Here is an 18,879-nt window from a genome sequence, read left to right on the forward strand (position 1 = left end):
GTCTCAAGGTATGTTCGTCGGCAGAAGCATTGCTACAGCTTCCCACCCGCTTCCTAACTTAGCTCGTCAGGGTGAGGGAGTTGGGGGTCACCCGAGGCTGTCCCAGGCGTGAGACCTGCAGGCAGGAAGAGTCCCCCCGGGGGACAGGGGCACCACCGGGCTGGTGGGAAAGGCGGTGTTTAACAGGTTGTTGTGGGTCACATTTTCCCTGCAGCTCCTCTGTGCACTCTCTGAGATGGCGGTTCTGCTCTGCTGACCACGGAGGCAATCCGGGACCTGCTTCCTCACCTCTTCCAGGTCCTCCTGCAGTGGGTCAGCAACGAACTGGGGGTAGAGCTGCTGCTTCCCCTCTGAGTCCTCCAAGAGGACTCCTCCTCTTCAAGGACACGGGACAAGAGGAGCTGTGTGCGGGTAAGGAGCAGCAGGGGCGGGGAAAGGGGGGCTTCAGTTCCCCAGCAGGCAGTTTGTTCGTGGGTGCTGAGGGAGCCAAAGGGCTGCCCTGTTTCCCAAGCTGCCCTGTTCCCAGGTGTGGAAACGGGTTGCGGGGCTGGTTTGATTCTGCCCTCTGCTGAGAAGGATCTGTTCCCAAACGGGACGGGACTGACAGTGCTCTCGGCCTGTCTCCTCTGCATCCCCGATTACAGCGTGTCCTTCCTCTCTCCGGATTCCGATCCAGCAGAGGAGCCGGGCGCGTCAAACCCTGCGCAGGGCTGGCAAGCTCTCGGGATAGGGATGCCCCCAGGGCGTGGCGGCAGCCCGGGGCCGCTGGGACCGCGGCGTTTCGGCAGGAGCCACAGACAAACTTGCCCCTCCAGCTTGCCAACGAAGATGAGAATTTCTTGTTGGGTTTTCTTTCGCCAGACTCTACTGTGATGCTCTGGAACAAGTGCTGAAGAAGATGCCTGGACGAAGAGGTTGGCAGCGGGTGCTCTGCAGGCATGGAGTGTGGCCATCCCTGGACATGCCTCAGTGGCACTGCAACAGCGTGCAGCTCCTGACCAGGTGAGAGCCCAGGGCTGCATCTCACCTCCCCGCGGGTGGCTGTGCCCCGGGAAGCAGCGCGGGAACCCTTCCCGTGTGCCTGGGGAGCTCTCCTGGGAGGCAGGGCAGCGCCTGCGTCGCCAGCAGGGGACGTTTCGGGCCGCGGCCAATGGCCTTCCACCTGACCACGTCACCTGCTTGTGCTCTGTGTGCAGTGTGCTGCTCAGTGCCCGGCTCGTCTCGCGTGCGCTAATACGGACCTTCCTGCCGTGGCTGCACTCCCCCTTGACAAAACCTGCAGGTCACGGCGCTGGCTTTCTTCGCCGAGGGTGAAGGCCGGCGCGTGGGGAGGGGCGGGCTCAGAGGGCTTTTCGGAAGAAGAACTGCTGCTTGGGGTGTCTCTTTATGGAAGAGACCAGCCGAGGTCCCATCCCGCACTAACAGACCTTTGGCTGTCTGTAGCTGATGAAGGACCCGCCAGCTGAGGGGAAGGATCTCCTGAAGCCCATGGTACGCTCTTCCTGGAGAAGCTGCAGCATCCGAGCTGTGCCGTGCAGCAGATGGCAAGCGAGAGGCCTGGGCAGTGCTGTCAGTGGCTTGCCCAAGAAGGTGAGGCGCACTTTCCTCTGCTCCGGCTGCAGCCCCCCCAGCAGAGAGCCGGGCAGAGCCTGAGTGAGAGCCAAGCAGAGCCGCGGGGGCGGTTCGGGAGCCTGGGGCCAGAGCAGCACGGGCAGATGGGGGCTTCCCGACGGCCAGGCTGCTCTCCAAGCTCAGCACGGTGGCGGCGGGGAGACGTGCTGCCAAACGTGCGAGTGCCGTTCGTCACGGGTTGTGCCGCAGCCGCACCCCCTTGCAAAACAGACGTGGGGAGAAAGGGTGGGCACTGCAGGCAGGAGCCGCGAGCAGCTTGTGCGCATCTTTGGCTTTGCAGGTTCAAAAGCACAAGAGGAGCATCGTGGCAGCACTGGAGCGTGAAATGAGGAATGCGGACCATCCAGAGGTGGCTGCGGAAAGCATGCTGGCCCTGGCAGAAATTCTTGCAAAGCAGACGGCGAAGGGCTTGGGCGGGGCCTTCAGACGCATCGCCCGCTCCGCCAGGAAGCTCCTTGATGCCGTGAGTGAACCTGCTTTTCTCCCACTTGTCCGAGGGGCGTGGGGCGGGCAGGGGCCTGCCCGTGCTGCGTGGAGGTGCTCCTCCAGGCAACCAGCTGCCGTGGCCCCTCTCTCTCTCCTGCGGGTGGGACGCACCGAGGGCCCCGGCACTCGGGTGCCATTTCTTAGGGATGGGACGAGGAAGGGACCTTCCACATGGCAGGGAAGGGGCCGGGACGAGGTGACCTCGTTCTGGACCCGGTTGCCAAAGCGCCGCTGCCAGCAGCGCTGTGCTCACTCGCCCTCGGTTGTCGGTCCCTGATGCGTCGTTGTTGCAGAGAGGCTGGCAGACGATGCCTTCGTGACCCAGCTCACAGATGGCTTTCTGGGTTGCAGGAGCAAGAGGACCTTCGTTTTGCGGCCTTCAGTCTCTACACGGCCCTGGCTGCTGGCGCCAAGGACAATCTCACCACGTTCTTCAGCAGAGAAGTGGAGCAGATATTGGGCAGCCTCTTCCTGCACCTCCAGGACCCCAGCTGTGCAGTATCCAGCGTAAGAACCCCCCTGAGCTTATTTGCAAACCCACAGAAAGGCTCCCTGAGGAGCTGCCTCCCCGGCAAGGGACAAGGAACGACCGAGCACAATGCTCTTTTCCAGGTTTGCAGGACAGCCCTCTATGTCTGCGCTCCTTTCGTCGAGCCAAAGGGGCTGCAGGTAGTCATCATGAATGCCATTGGGCGCACTGGGGCACAGCTGCAGAGCGAGGTCTGCTCTTACCTGGTGAGTGAGCCCTGTCCCGGGGTGACGCTGGGGCCACGGGGCCCGGCACCGGGCGCGGAGCATGGCGTGACGCGTCCGTCCCTCCCGCCGCATGCTCCCGGGGAGTCTGAGGGCTCGGCAGCGAGGCCTCTCCGGCCCAAGCAGAATTCACACCTCCCTGCTCTCCCCCAGGAGACACATGCTCCCGAGCTGCTGAAGACACTGAAGCGCCAGCAGCAGCCACCACTGGAGGAGCGGTTCGGAGACGCCACTCTCCACGTCCTTGGTGAGAGCCGGGACGGAGCTCTCTGCTCCGCTCCCACCGGGGCGGCCCAGGGGCCGCCAAGCGCTGCCCCAGCCGCCTTCCCTACGGTGCCCAGGAGGGCACGGCCAGGGGCCGTATCTTGACACTGCCTCTTCTTCCCCACGCTACAGAAGCCAGCCCGGAGCACAAAGAAGGCAGCCCAGAGCATGCTGAAGACAGCCCAGAGCATGCAGAAGATCTCTCGGGGCACACAGAAGACTTCCCCGAGCTTGTAAAGGCCTGAGCACCCACAGAATAAAAATCCAGAGAGCACAGCGGCTGTGGACTGGGTCCTTCCCACGGTGGCATTGGTGGGAGCTGGGGCCGGGCAGCGCTGCCTGCAAACCTCTCAGCACTGGTGGGATGGGGAGGGGGAGGGTCAGGGCCAAAGCGCCAGTGCTCCGATCCCCCCATCCATGTCCAAATGTAGTCCCAAAGCTGGGAAAAAACAAGAAAACCTTGAAGAAAATGGGGAGGCCTGCAGCTTGTGTAGTCTTTTAGCTGAAGGAAAGAGGCAGGTAGCCTTGAGCTAGCAGAAGCAAGGAAGATAAGGGATAAAAGGTTAAAAAGAAGGAGAAAACCAGCTCCAGACTGGTTTTCTAACTGTAGTTACCTTTTGCTCATTAAGGGTCATTAACATATTAAAAATCACACCCATCAAAATGCTGATGTATGCTGATGTGGGATTTGGTGTCCTCCCCTCCACCACTGTTCCTTTGTAATGAGCAAACTCAGTAGAGATAAGTTAAGTGGGCTATGATAGCCAATCGAAAGTAACCAAAGAGAGAGTTTTCACAAGTTTGCTGTGTATAAATTATGGTGATTCGAGTCAGAGGTGTGCTTGCTTTGAGAAAGATCGCCAAGCACCCGACCCTGCAGAGTTATATAATTAATTATTTAATTAAACGACCTTCATGTGGATTCTGACTCTGTGTGCTTGTTGGCGCGGGCACGAACCTACGGACTACACAAACACGGCCTCGGGCAGAAAGAAAAGCAAAACGCGGGCTGCTGATGGCGGCTGGGAACGCAGCTGGGGAAACTGGGCTGGGGCACGAAAACAGAGGTGAAACGTTGCACGTTGGGGCTCAACGCCAGTCTCTGTGCACTAGCTTTGGGGCCCAATGTGGAGACGAAGTCATCATCTGTCTTTGGGGGGCTCAAAATGAGCCTTGTTTGGCTGGTTTTCAGGCTCAGCAATGCAGGCAGTCCTGTGGTTTTCAGCCTTTATAGGAGACTCGTTGGGCAGCTGTGGGCGGCTTGAAAAGGGAGACCACCTGCTGTGTTTTGTGGGCCCAGCCAGGCTCATCTGTCCAGCCTGGGGGCTCAGAAACGGAGAGTAGGCAGCACATCTGGGGTCTCAGAATCGAGCCCAGTGCCAGTGTACTCAGGCTCAGAAACTGAACCCACCGGCTGCTTTGGGGCCAAGCCCTCGGCCAGGCCAGACTGTATTAGTTACTATGTATACAGTGCACAACTAGGGCATCCCGCATTAACATTTCAGTTATGACAGCGATCGAGTTGCCCAGGCTTTTTGGACAAGCACCAGCTGTAATTACCTGCAGACAGGTCATTACACGCACAACACAGCCGGTCAGTGTTCACACAACGTGTGACCACAGCACGAAGATGAAGACCGACCATCGTGACAGAGACGCATTTACGGCCCTGCCTACGCCCGGGCTGGCTCCAACGTGACCGGAGGGGGCCGGGGCCTGGAACAGGGGCCAGGAACCGGGAACAGGGGCCGGGAATGGGGGCCGGTAACCAGGAACAGGCGCCTGGAACAGGGGCCGGTAACCGGGAACAGGGGCCGGGAATTGGGGCCGGGAACCGGGAACAGGGGCTGGGCCTCGCCGCACGGCTGCCACTACCACGGCGCCGCCTGGCGGGCGTGAGGCAGCCCCTCAGCGCCCTTCCTGAGGAGACCGTTTCATGGCTGTTAGGTGGCCGTTACAGTCGTTATGTGGTCGTTAGGGCTGTTAGATGGCCGTTTCTGCCTCAGCTTCTCCATTCTTCACCAGAAGAAACGAGTCTGACACCCGAAGTTGAGGTTCCCCGTGGTCTGAGTGCTGCCGGCCCAGTGATAGATAGCACAGGTGGCTCAGCAGTTAGTTCGTTGGCTTGTCAAAGCAAGCAAAATTTAATCACACAGTCACAGAATCATCTAGGTTGGAAGAGACCTCCAAGATCACCTAGTCCAGCCTCTGACCTAACACTAACCAGTCCTCCACTAAACCATATCACTAAGCTCCACATCTAAACGTCTTTTAAAGACCTCCAGGGATGGTGACTCAACCACTTCCCTGAGCAGCCCGTTCCAAGGCCTAACAACCCTTTCAGTAAAGAAGTTTTTCCTAATATCCAACCCAAACCTTCCCTGGCGCAACTTGAGCCCATTCCCCCTCGTCCTGTCACTGGGCATGTGGGAGAACAGAGCAATCCCCACCTCGCTACAGCCTCCTTTAAGGTAGCTGTAGAGAGCGATAAGGTCGCCCTTGAGCCTCCTCTTCTCCAGGCTAAACAACGCCGGCTCCCTCAGCCGCTCCTCGTAAGACTTGTTCTCCACACCCCTCACCAGCTTCATTGCCCTTCTCTGGACACGCTCGAGCACCTCGATGTCCTTCTTGTAGTGAGGGGCCCAAAACTGAACGCAGCACTCCAGGTGTGGCCTCACCAAGCCGAATACAGGGAGACAATCACTTCCCTAGTCCTGCTGGCCGCACCGTTTCTGATACAAGCCAGGACGCTGTTGGCCTTCTTGGCCACCTTAGCACACTGCTGGCTTCTATCCAACCAACTATCAACCAATACTCCCAGGTCCTTCCCTGCCAGGCAGCTTCCAGCCTCTCACCTCCCAGCCTGTAGCACTGCTTGGGGTTGTTGTGTCCCAAGTGCGTGTCCCGGCACTTGGCTTTGTTGAACTTCATACGGCTGGCCTCAGCCCATTGGTTCAGCCTATTCAGATCCTCCTGCAGAGCCTTCCTACCCTCGAGCAGATCAACACATGCACCCAACGTGGTGTCATCTGCAAACTTACTAAGGGTGCACTCAATCCCCTCATCCAGATCATCAATAAAGATATTGAAGGGAAATGGCCCTAGTACTCAGCCATGGGGGACTCCACTAGTGACTGGCGTCCAACTGGATTTAACTCCATTCACCACAACTCTTTGGGTCCAGCTATCCAGCCAGCTTTTAACCCAACGAAGTGTACGCCAGTCCAAGCCATGAGCAGCCAGTTTCTTGAGGAGAATACTGTGGGAAATGGTGTCAAAAGCCTTACTGAAGTCAAGGTAGACCACTTCCACAGCCTTTCCCTCGTCCACTAAGCACGTCACTTTGTCATAGAAGGAGATCAGGTTCGTCAAGCAGGACCTGCCTTTCATAAACCCATGCTGACTGGGCCTGATCGCCTGGTTGCCCTGCAAGTGCCGCATGATAACACTCAAGATAATCTGCTCCATGAGCTTCCCTGGCACCGAAGTCAGACTGACAGGCCTATAGTTTCCCAGGTCCACCCTCCGGCCCCTCTTCTAAATAGGTATCACATTTGCTAGCCACCAGTCGACTGGGTCCTCCCCTGATGACCAGGAGTGCTGATAAGTGATGGAAAGCGGCTTGGTCAGAACTTCCACCAGTTAGTTCTCTCAGCACCCTTGGGTGGATCCTTTCTGGCCCCATTGACTTCCATACATCTAAGTGCTGTAGCAGGTCGCCAACCATTTCCTCGCAGATTATGAGGGCCACATTCTGCTCCCCATCCCCTTCCACCAGCTCAGGGGGCTGGGTACCCAAGAGAACAACTGGCCTTGCCGCTAAAGACTGACGCAAAGAAGGCATTAAGCACCTCAGCCTTCTCCTTGTCTCTTGTCACTAGGTTTCCCCCCGCATCCAGTAAAGGATGGAGATTCTCCTTAGTCCTCCTTTTTGTGTTCATGTATTTATAAAAACAGTAGTCAGATTGAGATCCAGATGAGCTTTGGCCTTTCTAATTTTGTCCCTGCACAGCCTCGCAACAGCCTTATCGTCCTCCTGAGTGGCCAACCCTCTTTTACAAAGGCCATAAACCCTCTTTTTCTTCCTGAGCTCTCTGTTCAGCCAGGCCGTTCTTCTTCCATGCCGGCTCGTCTTTGGGCACGTGGGGACGGTCTGCTCCTGAGCCTTTACGATTTCCTTCTTGAAGAGTGCCCAGCCTTCCTGGACTCCTCTGCCCTTCAGGACTGCCTCCCAAGGGACTCTGCCAACCAGTGTCCTGAACCGCTCAAAGTCTGCCCTCCAACAGTCCAAGATGGCAGTTTTACTGATCCCATTCCTGACTTCGCCAAGGATAGAGAACTCTACCATTTCGTGGTCACTCTGCCCAAGACAGCTCCCAACCACCACATCTCCCACCAGTTCTTCTGTTTGTGAACAGAAGGTCTAGTGTGCACCTCCCACCTCCCCTGGTAATCTAGTGAAGCAAGTCCAGGAGATGCCAGTTACCTCCATTTTTTTTATATATATATATATATTTTTTTTATCCCCTCAGTCACATCTGCAAACCAAGCCCATCGAGTCTCCAACAGCAGAAATTGCTTTTTTGTGCTTGTACTGCAGACTCCCAGTGGTTGGCGCACAGCAAAGCCCAAACGCAGAGGTAACAGCATCCTGTGTGACAGCCACCCTGGGAGGGGAGCGTGGTCTGTCTGAGAGAAGTGGGCATCATCTGGCACTGCTAATGATAACCTGGTATTCATATTGTGTAACTGCTTTTTAAAAAGTCTCAGGCAGAACACAGCTGGATCAGAGCGTTACCGCTTAGAGGTGCTGGAAAAAACAAAGGTGCTGCATCTCTGGAGCCACTGAAGAGCTCCCTGGACTTCTTGAGAGCCACCCAGAAAAAAAACGAGATGGGGTAAAACCCAGAAAATGCAACTTACTCCTCGCAGCACTGATGGGGAAGGGGGCCCCGTACACCAAGCAATGCTGTGACTGCTCTGAGAGTGCCCAGCAGCTGAGATGAGGTGAAATGATACCGATGTCTGGGCTCTGCGGAGCCTGGTTGCCTCTCTGCCATGGCTGGAGCCATATCATCTGGGAGTCCTGTCAACAGAAATAGTTGTTCCAGGCAGAAAACATTGCTGGCTTTAGACCCCAGGGGTTGCCCTATGAGCACATTATGGCCAAGAAGCCCCCTTCTCGCTTTATATTCTGCTGGCCGCAGCAAATCCCTCTACACACATATAGAAATTATCCACGCTGATATCTTTCTTCGTGCTCAGGTGTTAGGAACATATTGTTATTTTTACTAATCAGTATTAATATAAAATCAATTACCTCTGACTAACGCCACAGACAAAGCAAATCCCAAGATACCGTGCAAAACAAATCCGTATTGCATGGCTCTTACTGTCAAGTGACAGCATTCATAACCTGCCAAGGATCTTCGCCAATTTTGTTTTATTAATGAAACTGTTAGGAGGGAAACACTGAGCAAAGAAACAGTGCCAAAATGTCCTCTCCCAGCTAGAAAAAGTTTTCATCAACAAGGAAAGGGAAAACACGAGAAGACTTTCTCCACACTGCAGGGGTACCTTTTGCCACACCAGGTAAGAACACCTGGTAAAATGACCTGCAAATACAGGTGCGTTTAAAATATGCCAGCCCTTTTTCTTAGGTAGCAATCAAAATGTTCTGGGGGATGTTTTCAGAACCACGTGAAAGAGACAGCTGACACCTGCAAGAAGGCGGTATTTGCATTTTTGCAGCAGTGTTGAGGCCCAGGGGTGCCTCAAGCCTCCCAGTTCTGTGGCTGCGAGTTGAGCCGATGGCTAGGACAAAGCACCCACACAGCCACATTGCCCCCAGAGGGCCTCCTGGGACCTCTCCCACACACCTTGTTTAGCAGAGATGTCACAAAATCATCAGGGCTTGGAAGGAAGACATCCTCCTCTATCCTTGGCCCATCCCTTCGCTGCTGTGGGACAGCCCAGTCAGCCGCCCTTGACCTCCCTGCTAAGCAGAGCCGATGGAGAGGTTTTCCTGCTGTCATCCATGACTGGTGGGGCTACAGCCCTTCGTAGGGCAAAGCACCAACATGGGTAGCTCAAAGCCGAGTGACAATTCCCCACCCCCCCACCCCAAATTACGGGGACAGTTTAATTGCTTTGCTGGCCGGAGGCCATGTAGAAAGAGCTGAGCTGCGAGTGGACCAGGCCACTTCTTCACCCCGACGCAGGAGAAGCTTTCCCAGCTTGCTGCCTCCCCATCTGTGTGCAAACAGCCCCCCAGCTCAAGTCCAGCTGCAGTAGCGGCTCAGTGTGTTTTCTTGTGCTCAGGGATTTATCATCGTGGAGTTGAGCAGCAGCATTTAATATTGTAAGGGTTATTGGTTTCCTTATAAAGGATGCATAGCTTTGTCTTTATCAATTTGTGGTTCCTCCCCTTGAACACCACATTTTATTTTGGCTCCAGCCCTGCGCCTAATTAATCACGCGATTTCATTGCACATTAACATGGCTTCCCTCCGCCCTGCCACAATTCTTTACCCACAGTCTCATAGTGCAAGCCGCCCGCTTTTTCTATTCCCATGCAATAGCCAGAGCTCCCACTTCTATTAGGGTCACAGCTTCTCAGGGACAGCCAGGATGGCAAGCCCCAGCAGATCCCAAAATTTGCTGTCTTGGGGTCCAGTCCAGTGGGGCACAGCACCTGGTGCAACTGCAAAAAAGCAGAAAGGGAATTCTGTTGCCTATTTGCGTTGCCCACCGTGTGTTTTCCCCCATGTTTGACTGCGCATGTGCACCATCGAATGCTGGGTGCTGCTCTAATGTGGGTGCTGATGAAATTCAGAGCTTGGCACAGCCCACATCCTTGCAGGCCACCGGAGCCTGAAATTATCATTAAGTATAAATAGTCTCACAGGCAAAAATTCAGCACAGGAACACGGTCCAAGGACAGAGGAAGGAACTCACTCTTTGGCAAGAGGCATTTCTTCCACTTGGCAAATACATGGGAGTTTTCCTGCTTTTCAGGGATGACAGTCTTCTTTCCCTCATGGAAAAACGTTCCTCGAGGGAAACACCCACCATCATCCTCAGGATGGATGCCTGCTGTGCGGGATGGTGATATTCCCCTGCCCTCTCACACCTGGGAGCATCACCTGAGGATCATGCCATTTCCATGGGCAGGGTTGCAGGCAGCAAAAAGCAGTTTCTGAGCCTGTGCCCTTGCCTGTGCCCTGCTGTGACTGTCACCACTCCCGAGCAGGGATCGCCCATGGGATGTGTTTGCCCCATGCCTCGCACAAGGCAGCCTCAGTCTTCATTTAAGAGGGCTTCGGACCTCTTGCACTACCCGCTGTAATTACTAATAACGCTGAGCAGTGGGGATTGAACCAATCTTGAACACCGTTTAATTCATCGAGCACTTTCAACCCAGAGTAATAAGCCGGAGGCCCTGCAGAAAAATAGTCTGAGGTCCTTTAGCTAAACTCATAATCATGTCTCCGCTCCAGAGGAAAAGCAATGAGAGTGTGGTGAATGAAAAATTTCTTGACTTTTGAACGTTTTATCTCGCAGTCAGTGTTGCAGTGCAATTCATAGCCTGGACTTTGGCTGGTCAGGGTAAAACATAGCTCCTGCCTGGCCGCACAGGGCTGGCTCTTTGGGGTATTTTGCAAAGTGAGCAGGTGGTATTGCAAAAAGCTTGGACATGTTTCCTTTGGGATTTCCAGCTCATGTCCCCTCAGGAAGCCCCTGCAGCCAGGAAGGCTGCTCTAGAGTCACCTACCTGCTGCGGGGCTGTCAACAGCGCTCGGTTGTGTACCGACCCCGCTCTTCACATGGACTGTTTGGAAACTGGATCCTGCACGCGTCACTTCGTGTCACTTGCTGTCCCTCTTGCACCCTCTTGTCTTTCCCTCTCTGTAAAAGGCCCTGTTAACCAGATAAGGAAAGCTTTCCTGTAAGATCATAGGGCTATCAAGTACAATGACTTAAGTACGGGATTATCTCATTTCCTCTAGTTAAAAAGGAAAATATACCGTAATCTTCTCCACTGAAAGCCACACCACAATTCATTTGGCATGACACCGGGTACAAGTGACTCACGCCGAGCTGTCAGGCACACCTTGCATCGCTCTGAGCACTGCTGCTGTCCCGTTCCTTGAGGGCAGGTCTGCGCTGCCGCCCTGGCTGGTGTCCCCCATGTGGAAAGGGACCTGAGGCACCCCCCAGGGCAGCTGGCTGGATGCAACCTGTTGCTTGCATTCCCTGTGAGGAGGGAAATGGGGTGGAAACGGCCAGCATCACCGCCAGGTGACGGGAAGGAGACTGAAGCCAGCGCAGTTGGCATTGCGATGATGCAAGAAGAGGGCTCCGAGCTGCAAAGATTCCTCAATATTCAAGAGCATTGCAGGGATTGCTTTGACATGAATGCAAATGCCAGTAATGCTTCCTCCTCCTTCCGAGCTGACATTTACCGAGCAGAGCTCTCTTCTTTGACCTCCCTCTGTAAACATTGACATTGCATTCACGGGGATAATAGATTTCTGTCTGTTTTACCGCAGCCGAATGTTTCCACCGGGAATGTTATTGCTTCTTATGGCTGGAAATGCACCTGCACCAGCTGTGAGGCTAAGCATAAAACCCATGCCAGCCTGAGTCCCCAGGTCTCTTAACAGACCGCGGCTGCCTCATTGCCATGAAGCCCCCATTCATCTTGAGACGGTGGGAAAGAAATATTGTCCCAGCACTTCCTCTTCCTTGGGGAAAGAGAAACCATCAAATTTGCCTGCTTTCCTCTTAAATCACTTCCTGTCTCTGAAGGACATGGTCCCAAGGCAAGTAGCCAGCCTGAAAAAATGACTTGCCTAGCACCTGGGTACACAACCCATGCAGCCCCCCCCAAAATAGCCCCGTGGTGATGCCTGAGCTAACCCACACCCCAGAGGAAGAACAGCCTAGGTTTTTGGTTTTCCAGTAGCAATCTGCCTGTTTCTAGCTATTTCTCCCCAAAGTGAGATTCCCCATTCCCATCACCCAAGGATGAGCCCCAGCAGCTGCGTTAGTGCTTTGCCTCAAGCAGGTCCCTACTGCCCTGTTACCAAACCTGATGGCCTTGTTTAAAAGTGAAATGGCTTGGTGAAGCCTAGAAGCCCACAGATGGGTTCTACCTCAGAAAATATACATGCAAAAAAAAAGCACCTCCACTTTTTTTCGTATGAACTTGTTGAAGGATTTGGCAGGATTCAGAGTGCCGGAGGTGACAGGCTTGCAAGCACTGAGCAGTCTGCCTGAAAAAGCAGCCCAGGATCTGGATTTGCACAAATACCTAATTTTCCCAGTTGCCTCAGGCCCTTTACCATCACATTCAGCCCCTTTTCCCCCTTTCTCTTGCCCTCGGTAAGGTGCCGCAGGAAGGACAGCTATCTCCCAGCCAGCATTTCTGCATGTGGTGCTGCTCACCCTTGGTGCCCTTGCCCCATGATGTTGGGGTCAGGGAGAAGGGATTACATCCTCCAAGAGAAATACATCAGCAGCCACCAGCACCCACTCTTTAAGATACCTGTCATGCACTTGGGCAGGAAGAACATGGCAAGCTGGAATTTCCTTCATTTGAGAACGCGCACAACAGCGTTTGGGACAAAGCTGAAGTTTGTCACTTAGTATTTTGCATATGAATAGGAATTCAGGCTTTCATCCCTGGCGGGACCATCATTATACATATTACCAGACAGCTGGTCTTTAGAAAAGGAGGCAAGTAGAAACAAAATAGATGTTTATTCTGTACTTAGGCAAATTCACAGAAGGGGAATCATCTCCCATTCTCGCTGCTGCAAACACTTAGCTCACTACAGGCTCTTTGCACAGCGAATGCATTCACTCATCAAGGCATATTGAGTATCTGCTTATTACTGCAAGTTCAGATCCCTTTCTGCATTTCTTAGCAGCGGTTCAAGCGTTACAAGGCCTGCCAGTTTAAATGGAGATGGGATTAATTTCCCTTCTCCCCTGCCACCATTTAGAGAAAGACAAAAATTTGGCCATTTTTCATTGCATTTCTTGCTGATAGCCACACGGGCAGTTAATTAAAACATATTTGGCCATGGCTTTCCAGCAGCACTCTGACCCACACCATGACGAAAGGCAAGAGGAAAATGAGCAAGCAGCAGTGCCAGGGTTTCCTGAAATCCTCTGCAGCAATGCCCGTGCACACAATTCTCTTGGTGTGCTCACTCCCTTGTACCTATACATATAAACACACATATATACAGATCTAAGTCCTCAGTGTGGCAGGCTTGGAAAGATTATGTTGCTTTCTGTTGCTTAGGGAAGACCAAGATCATGTTTCTAGAGCTTCAGCTTTGATTCAAAGCAGGATCTTCTTTCTGCTAGGTACTTTTACAGCCTCTCCCTCTGCCGTCGGTTGTTCCTTCCTTCTGCGGTGGGGAGACTTTGGTCCCGCACAGCAAACATTCCCAGAGAATATAAAAAGCAAACAAACTCAGCCTTATAAAAATAACATTTCAATATATAATATTTACTGCCCTGTCTTTTAAATATCAGATCGGTTACAGTTGATTCATAGGGCCATCGCGTTGGTGAATAAAGCCAGATGCCCTGAGGTTTCCTGGAATGAGTTTTTCTTTGCAGTGAGTTTATTTCACTCGTCACGCTGCGGCGAGCAAACGAAGCCACGCAGCATCCCTGGGATTGATTTCGCTCCGCGCTGACTCCCACGGGCTGCTGTCCCCTGCAGAAGGAGCTGTTTGTCCCCCCCGTGCTGCTGCTGGGGGGCTTTGGTTGGGAAACACTTCTGCATGGGGCATGGTGGGAGCTTTTGCAGGGTGGTGTGAGGGACACGAGGGACACCGTGCAGCTCCTGTGGACACAGGGGAAGGTCCCAGGGAGCCCTGCGGAAGGGCTGAGTTTTGGAGAGCGTCCCCAGGTTTCCCTCCAGCCTGGCCATGTGCAGGAGTCAGGGTGCTGTCTAGTCTACACGGGTCTAGGGTAAGCACAAACCTGTTTGTGATGCGACTCTGGATTTGTCGGCTTGTACAAACCAGCCACTTGACCAGTGGGATGTTTATACAGCACAAAAACAACCTCCTGGAGCTACCCTGCTTGAAGCCCAGCTCCTGAGCCCATCCCTTTCATACTCCTTTCAGAAAAAGTGACTCCTCCCCTCCTTGAATAGGCAAATAATGTCGATGCAAAATGAGATTACACTGGGATAACAATCCCCTGCCATTTCCGGAGAGCAGATGCCTGTACAATGCCGCTTCTGATGGACACGTTTCAACTCGACGCCGGCTTGGCACACAATCAGCTTCAAGCGCGAAGCCCAAAGAGAGCCAGCTGTGACACCGTGCGTGGGGGCACCAAGTGGCAGCGCTGCTCCCCTCTGCCAGCAGAAGCAGCCAGGGCACCTGGTGTTTTGTCTGCCAAAAAAAACAAAAAAAAAAGGGCCTTCGCCTTTCTTTCTTTTTCTTTCTTTCTTTCTTTCTTTCTTGTCTTTCTTTCTTTCTTTCTTGTCTTTCTTTCTTTCTCTTTCTTTCTTTCTTTCTTCTTTCTTTCTTTCTTTCTTTCTTTCTTTCTCTCTCTTCTTTCTTTCTTTCTTTCTTTCTTTCTTTCTTTCTTTCTTTCTTTTTCTTTCTCTTTCTTTCTTTCTTTTTTCTTTCTCTTTCTTTCTTTCTTTCTTTCTTTCTTTCTTTCTTTCTTTCTCTCTTTCTTTTTCTTTCTTTCTTTCTTTCTTTCTTTCTTTCTTTCTTTCTTTCTTTCTTTCTTTCTTTCTCTCTCTCTTTCTCTCTTTCTCTCTTTCTCTCTTTCTCTCTTTCTCTCTTTCTCTCTTTCTCTCTTTCTTTTTCTTTCTTTCTCTCTTTCTCTCTCTGTGGATTTATTTATTATTTATTTTTTGGCTCAGGGGAGCCAGAGTCCTGCCCCTGGTTTCAAAGGTAGCTGCACTGCTTTGCAGCACCTACCACTACACCTCCATCGCTGCAAGGAAAGAGCCACAACCTCAGACTTCCCGTCGTCAAACCCTGCTGTTCTTAGGCTCCCTAAATTTACTGGAATTGAGAGGTCCCCAGGATGCTAGCTCAGTTTTTTTTTTATTTTTTTTTCCAGCAGTTTGGGGTGTGCACATTCCCAGTTGGCAGCCTGCAAAACCCTTGGACTCTCATGCAGCCCCTCAAACGCTCCCCATTGCAAACACAGCTCTCTGCTGGCAACAGCCGCATTGATGCCCTAAATACTGTGTATTTGGGCCCCCCAGCCTTCGGGCAGGATAAATCAAGCTGGATGTGAGGGCTCCCAAGAAGTCACTCGTGCATAAAAGGCAGATGATTTGTTTTTAATATTGAGGCGGCCGAGTACTGTTGCTTAATTGGTGCCATCATTTTGCTGATTGTAATTCAAAGCAGGGAAAGAGCTGGAGCTTTCCCTGTCTTTATAGAGAGGCACGGCTGGGCTCTACGAGGCTGAAACCACCCCCACCAGTGAGAGGGATGGTTTGGCACTGCTGAAATGCTTTGGGAGCTGCTGCTGACTTGTCCACACCTCTATTCTGGCTGTATGACTCTGGGCCTCCCTCATGCCACCTCTAATGCCAGAGACTTGGTCCCTGATGGCACACACCAATCTGGGAGAGACCAAACACCACTGCACCCTGACGCTGGCTGTGGACAGGAGCATCGATGTGGTTATACCCGTCCCCTAAGAGACAAATCCCTTGTGGGACGAATAGCTTTGGATATTGCCCTTTGGGTTTGGAGCTGAAGATTTGCTGTAAGAAATACCAAGTCAAAAGGTGAGGAGAAATGCCTGTGCCCCTCGCCAGCCGCGGGGCCTGACCCTGACTGAGTGTGTGAAACGTTGGCCCCAGCCTGCACCCAGCCCGGCTTAGCGGTTATTTCCATGGAGATCAGCGGAGGACAAATGATGAACTGGCAGGAGGAAGGGCTCTTTTCCATCCCAGTACCTGCTGTGTCTAAATTCAGGCTCTGAATGTGCTCTCTTGCCGTAATTTATTTCTCCATTACATTCCTGACCCAGGCTCCGGCTTTGCAGCTATCACTGTCAGCCTTTTGCCCCTCTAATTATGCTAACAGCAGCACCTGAATGCTAATTGCCATCCCTGCATTTTGCATACGAGTGTCAAAGAAATCATCTGCTTTCAGCGTACGTTAGGGAGGCATGAACAGTGCCTGAGAGCTCTGCTTGTTGGTGAACATAGCTTCCGAGCCCAAGAAACCTTTTCCTTCCCCACCCAAGTACCAGGAACTAATCTTTTCCTTCCCCACCCTGGCACCACTTTTCAGCCTGAGCTGGGCAACTTGCTGTGTCTGCCACGTATCAGTCGTGCCCTAATCCCTGCCTTAATTAGGGTTTATCACGCCGTGCTTCTGTGTGTGTGTGTACAATCCGTACCTATATACACATCCTTTCCTCTCCTCCGACAATATGTGGTCCAACATCAATTTGGTATTGAGCTCCTACAAGTCTCATGGAAAGGGCTGGCAGAACACTGCTTCGCTGACATTTTTCAGTACCAATGGATGGGAGAGGTTGTTCCCTTTCTTCTTCTTCTTTTTTTTTTTTTTTGGTAAGGAAATATCATTTTTACCTTGCATGCCCTTTCATTCAGCAGCTCCATACACTGTATTTCTCAAGGAGTAAATGATTAAACTCTGGAGCTCTGAGTTTCACGTTTAAATGTCAAACTTAGAACACATTGTCTCAGAAAAAAAATCAATAGGATTTCAATTTTCTTGTAATAAATACGGCCTTTATTGGTAGCAAAACAAGAAAAAGGCTAGCATCCCATCTCACAGCTTTACTCCCCACACATTTACTCCCTTATGCAACAGATACATCAGCGAAGTGATTTTCCAGCCACAAACCTCAGTCTCCGCCTGTCATTATTTTGGGCAGGAAAGCAGCCAAGCTCTTATTAAAAAGTTACTTCCCACCTGCTCTCTGCTTGATTATCGCATTAACGGTGTATGGGCTCCTTCAGCAGGCACAAAGCAGGCTTTTGCCTTTTATACCCTGAAAATCTCTACAGCAGTCCCATTGTCAGCTGACATAAATCCTTGACTTGGCCTGGAACCACCCCAGTTTACCCCTGGAATGTGCCCCTTTCCTCTTCTCGCTCTTTTCTCTCTCTCTCTTTTTTTTTTGTAGTTAATAATCCTTGAGAGCAATAAGTCATCTGCAGGGGCACAAATACGCCTGGCACCTGCTCATGGGGAAGCCAAAGGAATTTTCTGGCCAAACTCCCATCCAGCTCTGCTAATAGGTAACAAAAGAAGCACATTGGTGTCATAAAGCATCTTTTCCACTTTATTTTATTTCAATGATTGTGAAAGTTAGAGCTGGACAAGGAAGGGATTTTCTGGTTTGTTGCTTCAACTGAAAGGGGGAAGAGGAAAGCCCAAAAATTAGGGAGGGAAAGGAGAGCAGTCCAGGTCAGCCAAACCCAGGCCCCATTTTTGTCATGACAAAAACTTCTTGTAGCCCTACAAAGCATTGGTTAGTGAGAAAGTGAGAAACAGAGAGGTGAGAGAAGGCACACAGGGTTTAGACTTCTTTTCAGAATGGGCCTAAAAGAAGGGGAAAAAAATAATTGCTTTGGAAAAGTCTGACCATTTGGTGTGTACTGGGGCACTTCCACATCAAAAAACTGCAATTAAAAAAAATGGGGATCTTTAGTGAGCATCGTGCCACCAATTTCTCCACGGCTTCCCTCAGAGCCCCTACAGCGTGAAATACCTGCACAGGGATGGCTGAATTAAGAGAAAATAAATAAAGAAAGAAAGAAAAAGAGTGACAGGCAGCTTTTGCCAAGCGAGGGCAGAAACCTTATGCTGGCCATGCCACTGGCTCACACTTCCTTCCTTATATTGGTGTGAGATTGCTTCCCCCACGCCCATTTTCATGTAAATGAGGTTTGACCTCTGGTAGTGGATGTGTTATTAAAAATGCATGCTTGGAAGCACATGTGCACCTAATTAGGGGAACATCATGGGTGCTGGGGAGCATGAAGCACTGGGAAGGGTGGCACATACTGCGGAAATGACACTGAAACGTCTTTGGGTCTGCTGGGCTATTGCTGCCCTTCCTTATTGGAGGGAGGCATTGTGCTCTCTCTAACCCCCAAATCCCCCCTCAGCCTGCAGAAAAAAACATGCAAATTCCTTTCCTCTTCTCTGTCACTGTCCCTTCCCTCCCACCTTCCCTCCCGTGAGTGTGCCACTTCATTCCTGCCATCCCCTGGTGCCATTTTGCTTTCTGCACGGCTCAGCTGTGGCATGATAAACCGCCTGTGCACTACTTTGTCCTCGCATCTCCCCAGGTACCGCGCTGCACCCGAGGAATAGCAGATGAGCCAGCCTCTCCCCTCCTACCCATCCATTTTAACAAGCAGGTACTACGTGTGCCCTTCTCCGGTCCTCGGGGTCCGGCTCCAGCCTTATGTCGGCAAAGATGAATCACCCTGGGCTCAGGCCGTGCTGTTTTGGCTGCTTCTTAATGCACTTGGGGGTGACTTTCATCAGGCCCTGTTGACTTGAATAAATCTCCCTCATTCTTTCATCACTTCTTCCCCCATTCCAGCCTGCTCTCCGTTCCCTATTTTAAGTATCCGGTCACAGTTTATGCATTGCATGCTATTTATGCATTTCAGCCCATGAAAAATACATGAAGAGTCCCTCGCTTGTTCTCCCCACGGCCTCATAAATCTTGCATTGCTTTCTGCAC

The 18,879-nt window shown here is 52.1% G+C and overlaps 1 protein-coding gene and 1 long non-coding RNA gene across 2 annotated transcripts; one reads left to right on the forward strand and one right to left on the reverse strand.

Annotated features, from left to right (window-relative positions):
* The first annotated feature begins 193 nt into the window (after window positions 1-193).
* Window positions 194-4,057, forward strand: MRO (maestro). Its single transcript, XM_040556479.1, has 9 exons — window positions 194-411; window positions 862-1,002; window positions 1,197-1,309; window positions 1,444-1,590; window positions 1,913-2,095; window positions 2,470-2,625; window positions 2,731-2,853; window positions 3,025-3,118; window positions 3,268-4,057. The coding sequence occupies exons 4-9, from the start codon at window positions 1,447-1,449 to the stop codon at window positions 3,378-3,380; spliced, it is 813 nt and encodes a 270-aa protein (XP_040412413.1). The 5' UTR covers window positions 194-411; window positions 862-1,002; window positions 1,197-1,309; window positions 1,444-1,446; the 3' UTR covers window positions 3,381-4,057.
* A 3,032-nt stretch (window positions 4,058-7,089) lies between these two features.
* On the reverse strand, window positions 7,090-15,343 carry LOC121070094. The gene is made up of 3 exons (XR_005819885.1): window positions 15,333-15,343; window positions 9,190-9,193; window positions 7,090-7,229 (listed from the first exon to the last, which is right to left on the reverse strand). It is a non-coding gene; the product is annotated as an uncharacterized LOC121070094 (long non-coding RNA).
* Between the last annotated feature and the right edge of the window lie 3,536 nt (window positions 15,344-18,879).

Source organism: Cygnus olor, chromosome 4, assembly GCF_009769625.2.
Source record: "Cygnus olor isolate bCygOlo1 chromosome 4, bCygOlo1.pri.v2, whole genome shotgun sequence".
NCBI lineage: Eukaryota > Metazoa > Chordata > Aves > Anseriformes > Anatidae > Cygnus > Cygnus olor.

Coding starts and splice junctions, on each gene's coding strand:
- MRO (XM_040556479.1), top strand. CDS start 1,447: ATGAAGGACCCGCCAGCTGAGGGGAAGGATCTCCTGAAGCCCATGGTA. Junction 1,591..1,912: donor TCAGTGGCTTGCCCAAGAAG/GTGAGGCGCACT, acceptor TTGGCTTTGCAG/GTTCAAAAGCACAAGAGGAG. Junction 2,626..2,730: donor CCAGCTGTGCAGTATCCAGC/GTAAGAACCCCC, acceptor GCTCTTTTCCAG/GTTTGCAGGACAGCCCTCTA.